Source organism: Bombina bombina, chromosome 4, assembly GCF_027579735.1.
Source record: "Bombina bombina isolate aBomBom1 chromosome 4, aBomBom1.pri, whole genome shotgun sequence".
NCBI lineage: Eukaryota > Metazoa > Chordata > Amphibia > Anura > Bombinatoridae > Bombina > Bombina bombina.
In genome coordinates this window covers 688,250,588-688,269,373 of record NC_069502.1, presented here as the reverse complement: position 1 = coordinate 688,269,373, position 18,786 = coordinate 688,250,588, and the positions used below count along the sequence as shown (strand labels likewise).

Here is an 18,786-nt window from a genome sequence, read left to right as displayed (position 1 = left end):
TCTATCACGGAATCTGAAAACCCACGCTTTGATAGAATCAAGCGTTCAATTTCCAAGCCGTCAGCTGGAGGGAGACTAGATTTGGATGTTCGAATGGACCCTGTACAAGAAGATCCTGTCTCAAAGGTAGCTTCCATGGTGGAACCGATGACATATTCACCAGGTCTGCATACCAAGTCCTGCGTGGCCACGCAGGAGCTATCAAGATCACTGAGGCCCTCTCCTGCTTGATCCTGGCTACCAGCCTGGGAATGAGAGGAAACGGTGGAAACACATAAGCTAGGTTGAAGGTCCAAGGCGCTACTAGTGCATCCACTAGAGTAGCCTTGGGATCCCTGGATCTGGACCGGTAGCAAGGAACCTTGAAGTTCAGACGAGACGCCATCAGATCCATGTCTGGAATGCCCCATAATTGAGTTAACTGGGCAAAGATCTCCGGGTGGAGTTCCCACTCCCCCGGATGGAATGTCTGATGACTCAGATAATCCGCCTCCCAGTTTTCCACTCCTGGGATGTGGATCGCAGATAGGTGGCAGGAGTGATCCTCCTCCCATTTTATTATTTTGGTCACTTCTCTCATCGCCAGGGAACTCCTTGTTCCCCCCTGATGATTGATATAAGCAACAGTCGTCATGTTGTCTGATTGGAATCTTATGAATCTGGCCTTTGCTAGTTGAGGCCAAGCCCTGAGAGCATTGAATATCGCTCTCAGTTCCAGAATGTTTATCAGGAGAAGAGACTCTTCCCGAGACCATAGACCCTGAGCTTTCAGGGATTCCCAGACCGCGCCCCAGCCCACTAGACTGGTGTCGGTCGTGACGATGACCCACTCTGGTCTGTGGAAGCTCATTCCCTGGGACAGGTGGTCCAGGGTTAGCCACCAACGGAGTGAGTCTCTGGTCTTCTGATCTACTTGAATCACTGGAGACAAGTCTGTATAGTCCCCATTCCACTGTTTCAACATGCACAGTTGTAATGGTCTTAGATGAATTCTCGCAAAAGAAACTATGTCCATTGCTGCAACCATCAATCCTACCACTTCCATGCACTGAGCTACGGAAGGACGTGGAATAGAAGGAAGAACTTGACAAGCGTTTAGAAGTTTTGACTTTCTGACTTCTGTCAGGAAAATCCTCATTTCTAAAGAATCTATTATTGTTCCCAAGAAAGGAACTCTTGTCGACGGAGACAGGGAACTTTTTTCTATGTTCACCTTCCAACCGTGAGATCTGAGAAAGGCCAGAACGATGTCTGTGTGAGCCTTTGCCTTTGAAAGAGACAACGCTTGTATTAGAATGTCGTCCAAGTAAGGTACTACTGCAATGCCCCTTGGTCTTAGAACCGCTAGAAGGGACCCGAGTACCTTTGTGAAAATCCTTGGAGCAGTGGCTAACCCGAATGGGAGGGCCACAAACTGGTAATGTTTGTCCAGAAAGGCGAACCTTAGGAACTGATGATGATCTTGGTGGATAGGAATATGTAGATACGCATCCTTTAGATCCACGGTAGTCCTCTCACAAACAGAACTCTTCATCTTTTTCTGTTTCAGAGTAAATAGTACATACCAGCACTATTTTAAAATAACAAACTCTTGATAGTAGAATAAAAAACTACAACTAAACACCACATACTCTTAACCATCTCCGTGGAGATGTTGCCTGTGCAACGGCAAAGAGAATGACTGGGGTGGGCGGAGCCTAGGAGGGACTATATGGACAGGTTTTGCTGGGCTCTTTGCCATTTCCTGTTGGGGAAGAGATATTTCCCACAAGTAAGGATGACGCCGTGGACCGGACACACCAATGTTGGAGAAATGTGTATTTTGTTGCTATAACATTATGTCGAGCATAGAACTGCCGGATGTCAGCTTTCAGAAGTTTCTGTGCTGAGACATATGCATATTTTATAAAGGGTATATGAGCATTTGATAATACAAAGCCATTTGGAAATACTGCTTTAAGCATAAACCACCTGGATATAATACATACCATGTAATATAGTTTTCTCTTCTGCAGGTTTATCTTCCTCTTGTTTGCCTCTCTTTTGTCTCTTTGCAGTTATTTCATCCAATTCTTTCTGCTCTTCCTATAAAACACGTTTTTGTATTAAAGGAACATGAAAAACAGAACATACAATTTTAAACAACTTTCCAGTTTACTTCTATTATCAAGTATCCTTTGTTGAAGGATTCAGAATGCACTACTGGGAGCTAGCTGAACACATTGGGTGAGCCAATGACAAGGAGGAACGTATGTGCAGCCACCAGTCAGCAGATTGCTCCCTGTAGTGCATTGCTGCTCCTGAACCTTCCTAGGTTTGCACTTAAACAAAGGAATGAACCAAATCAGATAACAGAAGTAAATTGGAAACTCGTAAAAAAACATAATTTATGCTTACCTGATAAATTTATTTCTCTTGTAGTGTGTTCAGTCCACGGGTCATCCATTACTTATGGGATATATTCTCCTTCCCAACAGGAAGTTGCAAGAGGATCACCCAAGCAGAGCTGCTATATAGCTCCTCCCCTCACATGTCATATCCAGTCATTCGACCGAAACAAGACGAGAAAGGAGAAACTATAAGGTGCAGTGGTGACTGGAGTTATAATTTTAAAATTTTTAACCTGCCTTAAAAAGACAGGGCGGGCCGTGGACTGAACACACTACAAGAGAAATAAATTTATCAGGTAAGCATAAATTATGTTTTCTCTTGTTAAGTGTGTTCAGTCCACGGGACATCCATTACTTATGGGATACCCATACCAAAGCTAAGTACACGGATGATGGGAGGGACAAGGCAGGAACATTAAACAGAAGGAACCACTGCCTGTAGAACCTTTCTCCCAAAACCAGCCTCCGAAGAAGCGAAAGTGTCAAATTTGTAAAATTTGGAAAAAGTATGCAGTGAAGACCAAGTTGCAGCCTTGCAAATCTGTTCAACAGAGGCCTCATTCTTAAAGGCCCAGGTGGAAGCCACAGCTCTAGTGGAATGAGCTGTAATTCTTTCAGGAGGCTGCTGTCCAGCAGTCTCATAGGCTAAACGTATTATGCTACGAAGCCAAAAAGAGAGAGAGGTAGCCGAAGCCTTTTGACCCCTCCTCTGTCCAGAGTAAACGACAAACAGAGAAGAAGTTTGTCTAAAATCCTTAGTTGCCTGTAAGTAGAACTTCAGAGCACGGACCACGTCTAGATTATGCAAAAGACGTTCCTTCTTTGAAGAAGGATTAGGTCATAATGATGGAACAACAATCTCTTGATTGATATTCCTGTTAGAAACAACCTTAGGCAAAAACCCAGGTTTAGTACGCAGGACTACCTTGTCTGAATGAAAGATCAGATAAGGAGAATCACAATGTAAGGCAGATAACTCAGAGACTCTTCGAGCCGAGGAAATAGCCATCAAAAACAAAACTTTCCAAGATAAAAGCTTAATATCAATGGAATGAAGGGGTTCAAACGGAACACCCTGAAGAACTTTAAGAACCAAGTTTAAGCTCCACGGAGGAGCAACAGCTTTAAACACAGGCTTAATTCTAGCCAAAGCCTGACAAAAGGCCTGGACGTCTGGATTCTCTGCCAGACGTTTGTGTAAAAGAATAGACAGAGCTGAAATCTGTCCCTTTAGCGAACTAGCGGATAAACCCTTTTCTAAACCCTCTTGTAGAAAAGCCAATATCCTAGGAATCCTAACCTTACTCCATGAGTAACTCTTGGATTCACACCAATATAAATATTTACGCCATATTTTATGGTAAATTTTTCTGGTCACAGGTTTCCGAGCCTGTATTAATGTATCAATAACCGAATCCGAAAACCCACGCCTTGATAGGATCAAGCGTTCAATCTCCAGGCAGTCAGCCTCAGAGAAATTAGGTTTGGATGGTTGAAAGGACCCTGAATTAGAAGGTCCTGCCTCAGAGGAAGAGACCATGGTGGACAGGACGACATGTCCACTAGGTCTGCATACCAGGTCCTGGGCGGCCACGCAGGCGCTATCAGAATTACTGATGCCCTCTCCTGTTTGATCCTGGCAATCAGTCGAGGTAGCAACGGAAATGGTGGAAACACATAAGCTATGTTGAAAACCCAAGGGGCTGCTAATGCATCTACCAGCACCGCTCCCGGGTCCCTGGACCTGGATCCGTAACAAGGAAGCTTCGCGTTCTGGCGAGATGCCATGAGATCCAGATCCGGTTTGCCCCAACGACGAATCAGTTGAGCAAATACCTCCGGGTGAAGTTCCCACTCTCCCGGATGAAAAGTCTGGCGACTTAGGAAATCCGCCTCCCAGTTCTCGGGATGTAAATCGCTGACAGGTGGCAAGAGTGAGACTCTGCCCAGTGAATTATCTTCGAGACTTCCAACATCGCTAGGGAACTCCTGGTTCCCCCTTGATGATTGATGTAAGCCACAGTCGTGATATTGTCCGACTGAAATCTGATGAACCTCAGTTTTGCTAACTGAGGCCAAGCTAGAAGAGCATTGAATATTGCTCTTAATTCTAGAATGTTTATTGGAAGGAGTTTCTCCTCCTGAGTCCACGATCCCTGAGCCTTCAGGGAATTCCAGACTGCTCCCCAGCCTAGAAGGCTGGCATCCGTTGTTACAATCGTCCAATCTGGTCTGCGAAAGGTCATTCCTTTGGACAGATGAACCGGTGACAACCACCAGAAAAGAGAATCTCTGGTCTCCTGGTCCAGATTTAGCAAAGGGGACAGATCTGAGTAATCCCCGTTCCATTGACTGAGCATGCATAGTTGCAGCGGTCTGAGATGCAGGCGCGCAAATGGCACTATGTCCATTGCCGCGACCATTAAGCCGATTACCTCCATGCACTGAGCTACTGATGGGCTTGGAACGGAATGAAGGACACGGCAAGCATTGAGAATCTTTGATAACCTGGACTCCGTCAGGTAAATCTTCATCTCTACAGAATCTATAAGAGTCCCTAGAAAAGGAACCCTTGTGAGTGTTAACAGAGAACTCTTTTCCACGTTCACTTTCCACCCATGCAACCTCAGAAATGCTAGAACTATCTCTGTATGAGACTTTGCATTTTGAAAACTTGACGCTTGTATCAGAATGTCGTCTAGGTACGGAGCCACCGCTATGCCTCGTGGTCTTAGTACCGCCAGAAGTGAGCCCAGAATCTTCGTAAAAATTCTCGGGGCCGTGGCTAACCCGAAGGGAAGAGCCACAAACTGGTAATGCCTGTCTAGAAAGGCAAACCTTAGGTACCGATAATGATCTTTGTGAATCGGTATATGAAGGTAAGCATCCTTTAAGTCCAATGTGGTCATATATTGACCCTCTTGGATCATGGGTAGGATGGTTCGAATGGTTTCCATCTTGAACGATGGTACCCTTAGGAATTTGTTTAAGATCTTTAAATCCAAGATTGGTCTGAAGGTTCCCTCCTTTTTGGGAACCACAAATAGATTTGAGTAAAATCCTTGTCCCTGTTCCGATCGCGGAACTGAGTGGATAACTCCCATGATTAAGAGGTCTTGTACACATTGTAGAAATGCCTCTCTCTTTACTAGGTTTGTTGATAACCTCGAAAGATGGAACCTCCCTTGTGGAGAAGAGGTTTTGAAATCCAGAAGGTATCCCTGAGATAAAATCTTTAACGTCCAGGGATCCTGCACATCTCTTGCCCAAGCCTGGGCGAAGAGAGAAAGTCTGCCCCCCACTAAATCCGTCTCCGGGTAGGGGGACCTGTCTTCATGCTGTCTTAGGGGCGGGAGTAGGCTTTCTGGCCTGCTTGCCCTTGTTCCATGACTGGTTGCCTTTCCAACCCTGTCTGTAACGAGCAGTAGTTCCTTCCTGTTTTGGAGCGGAGGAAGTCGATGCTGCTCCTGCCTTGAAGTTACGAAAGGCACGAAAATTAGACTGTTTGGCCTTTGGTTTGGCCCTGTCCTGAGGAAGGGCGTGGCCCTTACCTCCCGTAATGTCAGCAATAACTTCCTTCAAGCCGGGCCCGAATAAGGTCTGCCCTTTGAAAGGAATGTTAAGTAGCTTAGACTTGGAAGTTACATCCGCTGACCAGGATTTAAGCCAGAGCGCTCTGCGCGACTGTATGGCGAATCCGGAATTTTTAGCCGTAAGTTAGGTTAGATGTACTACGGCATCTGAAACAAACGCATTAGCTTGCTTAAGGGTTCTAACTTTGCTCAAAGCCTCATCCAATGGCTCTGTGCGAATCGCCTCTTCCAGAGACTCAAACCAGAATGCCGCTGCAGCCGTGACAGGCGCAATGCATGCAAGAGGCTGCAATATAAAACCCTGTTGAACAAACATTTTCTTAAGATAACCCTCTAATTTTTTATCCATTGGATCTGAGAAAGCACAGCTATCCTCCACCGGGATAGTGGTACGCTTGGCTAACGTAGAAACTGCTCCCTCCACCTTAGGGACCGTCTGCCATAAGTCACGTGTGGTGGCGTCTATAGGGAACATTTTTCTAAATATCGGGGGAGGGGAAAAAGGCACACCGGGTCTATCCCACTCCATACTAATAATTTCTGTAAGTCTTTTTGGTATAGGAAAGACGTCAGTACACACCGGTACCGCATAGTATCTATCCAACCTACACAATTTCTCTGGAATTGCCACCGTGTCGCAATCATTCAGAGCCGCTAATACCTCCCCTAGTAACACACGGAGGTTCTCAAGCTTAAATTTAAAATTTCTGAATCCGGTCTCCCCGGATCAGAACCGTCACCGACAGAATGAAGCTCACCGTCCTCATGTTCTGCTAATTGTAACGCAGTATCAGACATGGCTCTCGTGTCATCAGCGCTATTGGTTGATGGGTGTGTGGCACGCGCTGTAGAATCCTAAGGACATCCGTAGGTGGAGGGGAGTGTCGTCAGGCGGTGATCCTGTGACGTATACAGCGCATAGGTGCCGTTTACCCGGGAGTTTTGAATCAGACGCCGGATACAATTCAACCGCTACTAAAGACGCTAAGCCTGAACCTGGAGGGTCCTTATCTTGTATTTTAACCACTGCTATTTATCAACTTACATCTTGTAAGTGTATTTTTACCTGTGTGCAGATCTGGATGTTATTAAAATCTACCTTGAATCGAGTTGCGCTGTCCCTTTTTTGTCTTCAGCGCTCTGCCCTTAACCCAGAGCTATCGCGTTTGCCCCTTAATTCGGGCATATTATATAATACTTCTTTCATAACATTAGCCATATCATGTAAAGTGATTTGTAAGGGCCTAGATTTACTTGGCGTCTCAATCCTACGCATCTCCCGAGCGGGAGACGCAGGTACTGACACGTGAGGAGAGTTAGGCGGCATAACTTCCCCCTCGTTGTCTGGTGATAGTTTCTTTATCGGTACGGATTGACTTTTATTCAAAGCAATATCAATACAATTGGTACACATCGTTCTATTGGGCTCCACATTGGCTTTTGAACATGATGAACAAACAGTTTCCTCTGAATCAGACATGTTGAAACAGACTTAGCAATGAAACTAGCAAGCTTGGAAATCACTTTCAATAAGTTTACAAGCAATATAAAAAACGCTGCAGCACTTCAAAAAATACAGATATAATTAAACAAATCTTAACAAGAAGTGTATTATTAGCAGAGGATTGCACCCATTAGCAAAAGGATGATTAACCCCTCAATACCCAAAACGGATAAAACGGATATCAATTAAGATTTAACGCTTTTAATCACAGTCAAGCACACTGTCACAGATCTGCTGTGACTGATTACCTCCCTCACAAATGAATTTTGCAGACCCCTGAGCTCTCTAGAGACGTCCTGGATCAAGGAGGAAGAAGCAGGAAGACTGTGCTAGAATTTTAACTGCGCAACAAGGCGCCAAAAACAAGGTCCCTCCCACTCCTATCACAACAGTGGGAGCCCTGATATAACTGTTTCCATGCAAAAAAATATGTTAGCCATGTGGAAAAAAATCTTGCCCAAAGAGATTTATCACCAAAGTACCTCACAAAAACGAATAACATGCCAGTAAACGTTTTATTAAAAAGCAACATTTTCCAATGTCATGCAAAGTTATCACTAAGCCTGCTACCAGTCGCTACCACTGCAGATAAGGCTTAAGTATTATTTCAGTTTTAACAGTATTTTCCCAGTCAAATTCTAGTCCCTAGAAAATAACTCGACTGCACATACATTTATCAGCCTGATACCAGTTGCCACTACTGCATTTAAGGCTGTACTTACATCATACGGTAACAGCAGTATTTTCTTAGTCAATTCCATTCCCAGAAAATAAAGTACTGCACATACCTCATTTGCGGAGGACCCCGCATGCTATTCCCAGTTTCTGAAGTTACCCCACTCCTCAGAATGTCGAGAACAGACAGTGGATCTTAGTTACACCTGCTAAGATCATAGAAAAAACGCAGGCAGTTTCTTCTTCCAAATACTGCCTGAGATAGAAAAACAGCACACTCCGGTGCCATTTAAAATAACAAACTTTTGATTGAAGAATAGATAAGTAAAAACTCCAGCTCCTCTCGCGACCTCCTTCTTTGTTGAGGGTTGCAAGAGAATGACTGGATATGACATGTGAGGGGAGGAGCTATATAGCAGCTCTGCTTGGGTGATCCTCTTGCAACTTCCTGTTGGGAAGGAGAATATATCCCATAAGTAATGGATGACCCGTGGACTGAACACACTTAACAAGAGAAATTGCCTGCTCTTTCTGAATCGCAAAAATAAAATGTGGGGTTTCATGTTGTTTAAGTATCATATCCAAAAGCATCTACATCACATTATTTGCATCTCATGCCTTTTACACATTAAGCATGTGGAATTTTACCTCAGAAGGCTTTGCAACATCTTTCTCATCAATATATTTCGCCCATGGACCCAGGAAACCATCTATATCAGCTGCACTGCTTCCTTTCAGCTTTTTCCTCTTATCTGTTTTTTTCTGACTTGATTCAAATACTGTTAAACCTATAGGAAAGAAAGTAAAAGTAATTGTATGTATTACACATGATGTTGTTTTCTTTTTCTTATGCCAGAAAGAAAAGCTTTAAGTTAATACAAATACCTGAGGAAATTTGATGCAATATTACTAACAGGAAGGGACCACTCATTTAGTATATGGGCTAGATTACAAGTGGTGCGCTAACATTAGAGCTGGCACAATATTACAATATTGCAACCACGCTAACTTCAGCGCATATTACAACTTGAAAGAAAATGTTTTGCCCGAGCGCAAACTGAATAAGCACGAGTTGAGTTTGCGCAAGTGGAGACCTAGAGTAGAGTAAGATTTAAAAAAAAATTATTAAAAAAAAAACAAAAAGAAGTGCACCAAACACAAACATAAATACATTAAAATAAACTGTTACACACACTTTGGAATAATTTCCACTCAAATGTTTGTCTATGTGCGTAAAACCCGAGAGGAGTACACTAATTCTTAATGTGCACTAACCCAACATGAGTCAAATTAAAGTGCATTATGTATTTATTACATTTAAAATATTGAAAATAAATTATTATACATCATAAAAATTGTATATTGATATAGATTATATATATATATATATATATATATATATATATATATATATATATATATATATATATATACACATACATACACACACACATATTGTCGGTGTCTATGAAGTCTGTGGGGAGAAGTAAAAGCGGACAATATACAAAGAACTTTGGTTAACGCACATAAGGTTTTTTTTTGTGCGCAAAATTTTTACTTTCAACATGTAATATGTGTGCTAAACTGTGCATGCAAAAACGTTACTTCTGGTGTGTTTAGTACTCTAACGAAAGTGCTAAATAGCGCTCAACTTCTTATCTAGTCCTATGCGTTTCTTTTTATAAAACCAAATACACATTTTAAAACCAGCAAAAATTATTAGAATTAATTGTGCTCTGCTGGGCTGTAAACAGCAGAAAATATACAATTACATAAACACAACACACTCACAAATTTAAGATAAGAAATAAGCTTTATTAAATGTACAGGGTTGAGATTGCTAGTAAGGGTCCTTTTGGTGTGAAGAATAGGGAAGTCCGTTAATAGAGAAGACAAAAGCTTCTCAAATATGAAGCTGCAGTTTTGTTCCAACAGTAACTTTTTCAGAACCTTATGAAATATATGCCTGGGAACAACTAGAGCATTGGTTAGACCTGCCTGGCACAATATTGGGGCAGCTTTTGATTGAAGCGGGGGGCCATGAGATCTATCTCTAGCAAGCCCCAGTGTCTAAAAATCTGACTGAAATCTTCATGGTTTAAAGACCATTTCCCCAGATGAAGGTATTGGTGACTGAGAAATACCACCTCCCAATTGTTCACTCCTGGAATGTGAATGACTGAGAATATGCAGTAATGAAATTTGGCCTAAGAATGTGGTAAACTTGGTTCATCGATAGGGAGCTGCATGTTCTGCCATTATGATTGATATTAGCCATTGCTGTGACACTGCCTAACTGGAATCAAAGAAATGAAAGCATTGGTTAGACCCACCTGGCACAATATTAGGGAAGCTTTTGATTCAAGCAGGAGCCATGAGATCTCTCTCTGGCAAGCCCCAGTGTCTCATAATCTGGCTGAAATCTTCCTGGTTTAGAGACCATTTCACCAGATGAAGGTATTGGTGACTGGGAAATACCACTTCCCAATTGTTCACTTCTGGAATGTAAATGACTGAATATGCAGTAATGACATTCGGCCCATCTAAGAATGTGGTACACTTCAATCATTGATAGGGAAAACTCCATGTTCTGCCATCATGATTGATATTAGTCACTGATGTGACACTGCCTGATTGGCATCAAATACATTATTCCTGTCTGAGGTTGGGCCAACTCTGAGGATCCCTGAAGATTGTCTAGAGTTCGAGAATGTTTACAAGTAACCTTGCCTCCCGAGGAGACCAAATACTTTGTGCTTTCAGGGTAGAAGAGGGGGACGTTTTACGATTCTTAGATTGACAAAAGGAGCAAGTGTCCAGCAGAACTAATCTTGCCATTAGTCTTTTTTGTTTTAGCTCAATAATTCTTTATGAAATTTTAATGAACATGAACATATAAATAACAACATGATAACGTAAGCTATGTACATATTATAACAAAGCAACTGTAACATAAAAACGATAGAAAGGAAAAGAAATACAAATGCCTGTTCAATACAATTAGTATATTATCTAAAACACATTTGAAGTAAACCATTATGATTTCAGAAATAAATGGAGCGATGTCCATTGACCAAATTGAGTGCATACTGCGTTATTGTAATGAGATTAATAAAGTCATAAGGGTTAATGAATGTACCCGGGTGAGGGCATCCCCTCCCCACGAGACTTATTATAGTGCTTCATTTAAGAAGAAAACTCAATTTATCTGCTTTAACATAAGTTTTTTTCAAGTTGGAGCATATATGAAACTGTCCATTTACAATCAGCGACGGATGAATGAGTCGCTTGTGCCCATTGGAGGAGTATAAGGCGTTTCCCACGCTTTAGCATTATTTTAAATAAACTTAGTTTATATTTATACAATATCTTTGGGGATAATCAAAAGGATGATTAGTGGAGAAAAATCTATAGAACAACCTAAAGAGGCTTGCAAAAGGTTTATCATCTAGTTCCAGAAGGAATTCACCAACTCACATTCCCACCAGATGTGGCCTAGGGTACCTTCCACCCCACACTCCATCCAGTACTTCTCAGAATAAGGGTAAATAGATTGCAGACCAGATGGTGTGAGATACTATTGCATCAAAAGTTTTAAGTTTGTTTCAATCACAGAGGTAGAAAACAGGATTTATACTTACCTGATAAATTACTTTCTCCAACGGTGTGTCCGGTCCACGGCGTCATCCTTACTTGTGGGAATATCTCTTCCCCAACAGGAAATGGCAAAGAGTCCCAGCAAAGCTGGCCATATAGTCCCTCCTAGGCTCCGCCCACCCCAGTCATTCGACCGACGGACAGGAGGAAAAATATAGGAGAAACCATATGGTACCGTCGTGACTGTAGTTAGAGAAAATAATTCATCAGATCTGATTAAAAAACCAGGGCGGGCCGTGGACCGGACACACCGTTGGAGAAAGTAATTTATCAGGTAAGCATAAATTCTGTTTTCTCCAACATTGGTGTGTCCGGTCCACGGCGTCATCCTTACTTGTGGGAACCAATACCAAAGCTTTAGGACACGGATGAAGGGAGGGAGCAAATCAGGTTACCTAAACGGAAGGCACCACGGCTTGCAAAACCTTTCTCCCAAAAATAGCCTCCGAAGAAGCAAAAGTATAAAATTTGTAAAATTTGGCAAAAGTGTGCAGTGAAGACCAAGTCGCTGCCTTACATATCTGGTCAACAGAAGCCTTGTTCTTGAAGGCCCATGTGGAAGCCACAGCCCTAGTGGAGTGAGCTGTGATTCTTTCAGGAGGCTGCCGTCCGGCAGTCTCATAAGCCAATCGGATGATGCTTTTAAGCCAAAAGGAAAGAGGTAGAAGTCGCTTTTTGACCTCTCCTTTTACCAGAATAGACAACAAACAAAGAAGATGTTTGTCTGAAATCTTTTGTAGCCTCTAAATAGAATTTTAGAGCACGGACTACGTCCAAATTGTGTAACAAACGTTCCTTCTTTGAAACTGGATTCGGACATAAAGGTACAACTATCTCCTGGTTAATATTCTTGTTAGAAACAACCTTTGGAAGAAAACCAGGCTTAGTACGCAAAACAACCTTATCTGCATGGAACACCAGATAGGGCGGAGAACACTGCAGAGCAGATAACTCTGAAACTCTTCTAGCAGAAGAAATAGCAACCAAAAACAAAACTTTCCAAGATAGTAACTTAATATCTATGGAATGTAGAGGTTCAAACGGAACCCCTTGAAGAACTGAAAGAACTAGATTTAGACTCCAGGGGGGAGTCAAAGGTCTGTAAACAGGCTTGATCCTAACCAGAGCCTGAACAAATGCTTGAACATCTGGCACAGCTGCCAGTCTTTTGTGTAGTAAGACAGATAAAGCAGAGATCTGTCCCTTTAGAGAACTTGCGGATAATCCTTTCTCCAAACCTTCTTGTAGAAAGGAGAGAATCTTAGGAATTTTTATCTTATTCCATGGGAATCCTTTGGATTCACACCAACAGACATATCTTTTCCATATTTTATGGTAAATCTTTCTAGTTACCGGTTTTCAGGCCTGAACCAGAGTATCTATCACAGAATCTGAAAACCCACGCTTTGATAGAATCAAGCGTTCAATCTCCAAGCCATCAGCTGGAGGGAGACCAGATTTGGATGTTCGAATGGACATTGAACAAGAAGGTCCTGTCTCAAAGGTAGCTTCCATGGTGGAACCGATGACATATTCACCAGTTCTGCATACCAAGTCCTGCGTGGCCACGCAGGAGCTATCAAGATCACCGAGGCCCTCTCCTGTTTGATCCTGGCTACCAGCCTGGGAATGAGAGGAAACGGTGGGAATACATAAGCTAGGTTGAAGGTCCAAGGTGCTACTAGTGCATCTACTAGAGTCGCCTTGGGATCCCTGGATCTGGACCCGTAGCAAGGAACCTTGAAGTTCTGACGAGACGCCATCATATCCATGTCCGGAATGCCCCATAATTGAGTTAGTTGGGCAAAGATCTCCGGGTGGAGTTCCCACTCCCCCGGATGGAATGTCTGACGACTCAGATAATCCGCTTCCCAGTTTTCCACACCTGGGATGTGGATTGCAGATAGGTGGCAGGAGTGATCCTCCGCCCATTGAATTATTTTGGTCACTTCTTTCATCGCCAGGGAACTCCTTGTTCCCCCCTGATGATTGATATACGCAACGGTCGTCATGTTGTCTGATTGGAATCTTATGAATCTGGCCTTTGCTAGCTGAGGCCAAGCCCTGAAAGCATTGAAGATCTCTCTTAGTTCCAGAATGTTTATCGGGAGAAGAGACTCTTCCCGAGACCATAGTCCCTGAGCTTTCAGGGATTCCCAGACCGCGCCCACAGCCCACTAGACTGGCGTCGGTCGTGACAATGACCCACTCTGGTCTGCGGAAGCTCATTCCCTGGGATAGATGGTCCAGGGTCAGCCACCAACGGAGTGAATCTCTGGTCTTCTGATCTACCTGAATCATTGGAGACAAGTCTGTATAGTCCCCATTCCACTGTTTGAGCATGCACAGTTGTAATGGTCTTAGATGAATTCGTGCAAAAGGAACTATGTCCATTGCTGCAACCATCAACCCTACTACTTCCATGCACTGAGCTATGGAAGGACGTGGAACAGAATGAAGAACTTGACAAGTGCTTAGAAGTTTTGACTTTCTGACCTCTGTCAGAAAAATCCTCATTTCTAAGGAATCTATTATTGTTCCCAAGAAGGGAACTCTTGTTGACGGAGACAGAGAACTTTTTTCTATGTTCACCTTCCATCCGTGTGATCTGAGAAAGGCCAGAACGATGTCTGTATGATCCTTTGCTTTTGACAGGGACGACGCTTGTATTAGAATGTCGTCCAAGTAAGGTACTACTGCAATGCCCCTCGGTCTTAGAACCGCTAGAAGGGACCCTAGTACCTTTGTGAAAATCCTTGGAGCAGTGGCTAACCCGAATGGGAGGGCCACAAACTGGTAATGTTTGTCCAGAAAGGCGAACCTTAGGAACTGATGATGTTCTTTGTGGATAGGAATATGTAGGTACGCATCCTTTAGATCCACGGTAGTCATAAATTGACCTTCCTGGATAGTGGGTAGAATCGTTTGAATGGTTTCCATCTTGAACGATGGTACCCTGAGAAATTTGTTTAGGATCTTCAAATCCAAAATTGGTCTGAAAGTTCCCTCTTTTTTGGGAACTACGAACAGATTTGAATAAAATCCCATTCCTTGTTCCTTTATTGGAACTGGGTGTATCACTCCCATCTTTAACAGGTCTTCTACACAATGTAAGAACGCCTGTCTCTTTATTTGGTTTAAGGATAAGTGAGACATGTGGAACCTTCCCCTTGGGGGTAGTTCCCTGAATTCCAGAAGATAACCCTGAGAAACTATTTCTAGTGCCCAGGGATCCTGAACATCTCTTGCCCAAGCCTGAGCAAAGAGAGAGAGTCTGCCCCCTACTAGATCCGGTCCCGGATCGGGGGCTACTCCTTCATGCTGTTTTGTTAGCAGCAGCAGGCTTCTTGGCCTGCTTACCCTTGTTCCAGCCTTGCATCGGTTTCCAGGCTGGTTTGGGTTGTGAGGCATTACCCTCTTGCTTAGAGGATGCAGAATTAGAGGCCGGTCCGTTCCTGAAATTGCGAAAGGAACGAAAATTAGACTTATTCTTGGCCTTGAAAGGCCTATCTTGTGGAAGGGCGTGGCCCTTTCCCCCAGTGATGTCTGAGATAATCTCTTTCAATTCTGGTCCAAATAGAGTTTTACCTTTGAAAGGGATGTTAAGCAATTTTGTCTTGGATGACACATCCGCTGACCAAGACTTTAGCCAAAGCGCTCTGCGCGCCACGATTGCAAACCCTGAATTTTTCGCCGCTAATCTAGCTAATTGCAAAGCGGCATCTAAAATAAAAGAGTTAGCCAACTTAAGTGCGTGAACTCTGTCCATAACCTCCTCATATGGAGTCTCTCTACTGAGCGACTTTTCTAGTTCCTCGAACCAGAACCACGCTGCTGTAGTGACAGGAACGATGCACGAAATGGGTTGTAGAAGGTAACCTTGCTGTACAAAAATCTTTTTAATCAAACCCTCCAATTTTTTATCCATAGGATCTTTGAAAGCACAACTATCCTCGATAGGAATAGTAGTGTGCTTGTTTAGAGTAGAAACTGCCCCCTCGACCTTAGGGACTGTCTGCCATAAGTCCTTTCTGGGGTCGACCATAGGAAATAATTTCTTAAATATAGGGGGGGGGACAAAAGGTATGCCGGGCTTTTCCCACTCCTTATTCACTATGTCCGCCACCCGCTTGGGTATAGGAAAAGCGTCGGGGTGCACCGGAACCTCTAGGAACTTGTCCATCTTACATAATTTCTCTGGAATGACCAAGTTGTCACAATCATCCAGGGTAGATAACACCTCTTTAAGCAGTGCACGGAGATGTTCTAATTTAAATTTCACAACATCAGGTTCAGCTTGTTGAGAAATTTTTTCTGAATCTGAAATTTCCCCATCTGACAAAACCTCCCTCATGGCCACTTCAGATTGGTGTGAGGGTATGACAGAACAATTATCATCAGCGCCCTCCTGCTCTTCAGTGTTTAAAACAGAGCAATCGCGCTTTCTCTGATATGTAGGCATTTTGGATAAAATATTTGCTATGGAGTTATCCATTACAGCCGTCAATTGTTGCATGGTAATAAGCATTGGCGCGTTAGATGTACTAGGGGCCTCCTGCGTGGGCAAAACTGGTGTAGACACAGTAGGAGATGATGTAGTATCATGTTTACTCCCCTCATCTGAGGAATCATCTTGGGCAATTTCATTATCTGTGGCAGTACTGTCCTTACTTTGTTTGGACGCTATGGCACAATTATCACACAAATTTAAATGGGGAGACACATTGGCTTTCATACATATAGAACATAGCTTATCCGAAGGCACAGACATGTTAAACAGGCTTAAACTTGTCAATAAAGCACAAAAAAAACGTTTTAAAACAAAACCGTTACTGTCTCTTTAAATTTTAAACAGAAAACACTTTATTACTGAATATGTGAAAAAGTATGAAGGAATTGTTCAAAAATTACCAAAATTTCACCACAGTGTCTTAAAGCATTAAGAGTATTGCACACCAATTTTCAGAGCTTTAACCCCTAAAATACAAATTTAACCCCTATACAGTCCCAGCTATAGCCTTTGCTGTGACCTAACCAAGCCCAGAGGGGAATACGATACCAAGTGACGCCTTCTAGAAACTTTTCCAGCTACTTTCAGATCCTCACACATGCATCTGCATGTCTTGCTCTCAAAAACAACTGCGCAGTAATGGCGCGAAAATGAGGCTCAGCCTACAACTGGGAAGGCCCTCCCTGACTGGAAAAGGTGTCTAACATAGTGCCTGCCGTTAAAAAACGTTCCCCAAGTTTATAAATGTGAATTATCAGCATAAACATGTATAAAATGCCCAAATAAAGCAATCGATTTAGCCCATAAAAATGTCTACCAGTTTTATAGCCCATATTAAGCCCTTTATTCTGTTTGCTTGACTAAGAAAATGGCTTACCGGTCCCCATGAGGGGAAATGACAGCCTTCCAGCATTACATGGTCTTGTTAGAAATATGGCTAGTCATACCTTAAGCAGAAAAGTCTGCTAACTGTTTCCCCCAACTGAAGTTACTTCATCTCAACAGTCCTATGTGGAAACAGCAATCGATTTTAGTTACGGTCTGCTAAAATCATCTTCCTCTCACAAACAGAAATCTTCATCCTTTTCTGTTTCAGAGTAAATAGTACATACCAGCACTATTTTAAAATAACAAACACTTGATAGAAGAATAAAAAAACTACATTTAAACACCAAAAAACTCTTAACCATCTCCGTGGAGATGCTGCCTGTGCAACGGCAAAGAGAATGACTGGGGTGGGCGGAGCCTAGGAGGGACTATATGGCCAGCTTTGCTGGGACTCTTTGCCATTTCCTGTTGGGGAAGAGATATTCCCACAAGTAAGGATGACGCCGTGGACCGGACACACCAATGTTGGAGAAATGCAGTTTTTTTTTCTGCTTTGAAAAGTAATATCTTTTTTTCCATTGCCCTTTAGAGATAGATTTATTTATAATCAGTTCTCCCATGAGGTAGTGTAGGTTAGGAGATTATGGGTTGTAAAATCAAGTAAAAATTATATAAGAAATAGAGATCATTCCTTTTATTGGGGGTTGCATAGAGCATACATTTTCAAATGATATTTGTTGCTTGATCATATTCCTCTTGTTGGGGTGTGCAAGTATGAAATGACTTAATTGGAAGTTTAAGGTCTTTAAAGAACCTCTCTATGGAGCATCTAAAAGACAGGAACGCGAGTAATTTTCTCCTCTACTTTATCCTGTTTATATGCTGAAAAGGAAGGATTGTTGTTGCGGAATATCTAAAACAGAAACATTATAAAAGGTGAACAAAGAGTTAACCCCAGATGGGGGAACAGATATAGTAATAGCACAATGTAAACTGAAATCCCAGTAAGGGCTACATAAAATGTGTACTGTATCATAAAAAAAATGGTTTTACCAGTAACCTGAAAGCGGCTAAATCTGTTGTATAAGTTGTCTTGTCCGTGTTCTCCCAAGAATTTTTTTTTAAGCAGATGCAGTACCTGGCTGATTTTACTAACCACATTACTAAAATGTTAGCCAATATTAAGTTGAAATTAGCCAGTATTAAAAATGTTAAATTTTATTATAGAAAAAATATTTATATTAAAATTATGCAATTAACCTGTGCTTTGGATAGCTGAGAAATCAAAATGTATGTTTACCTGATAAACTTTTCTTTCCTGGCATGGAGAGTCCACAAATCCATTCCAATTACTAGTGGGAATTCAACTGCTAGCCAGCAGGAGGAAGCATAGAACACCCCAGCAGAGCTGTTAAGTGTCGCTCCCATTACCCATAATCCCCAGTCAAACAACCGAAGGAAAATGGAAAAAGAAGATGACACAAGGGTATAGAGGTGCCTGAGGTTTATACAGATAACTCAAAATAAGGGTGGGTCATGGACTCTCCATGCCAGGAAAGAAATACATTTATCAGGTAAGCATAAATTTTGATTTCTTTCCAATGGCATGGAGAGTCCACAAATACATTC

At 42.5% G+C, this 18,786-nt stretch overlaps 1 protein-coding gene across 1 annotated transcript in view; it reads right to left on the bottom strand.

Moving 5' to 3' along the window:
- Positions 1-18,786, bottom strand: part of CDC40 (cell division cycle 40) — a 183,825-nt gene that overhangs the window by 104,315 nt on the left and 60,724 nt on the right. Inside the window, exons 5-6 of the mRNA XM_053710851.1 lie at positions 8,811-8,950; positions 1,989-2,085 (exon numbers count right to left, since the gene is read on the bottom strand). Coding sequence (XP_053566826.1) covers positions 1,989-2,085; positions 8,811-8,950 — 237 coding nt within the window. The remainder of the gene's footprint in view (positions 1-1,988; positions 2,086-8,810; positions 8,951-18,786) is intronic.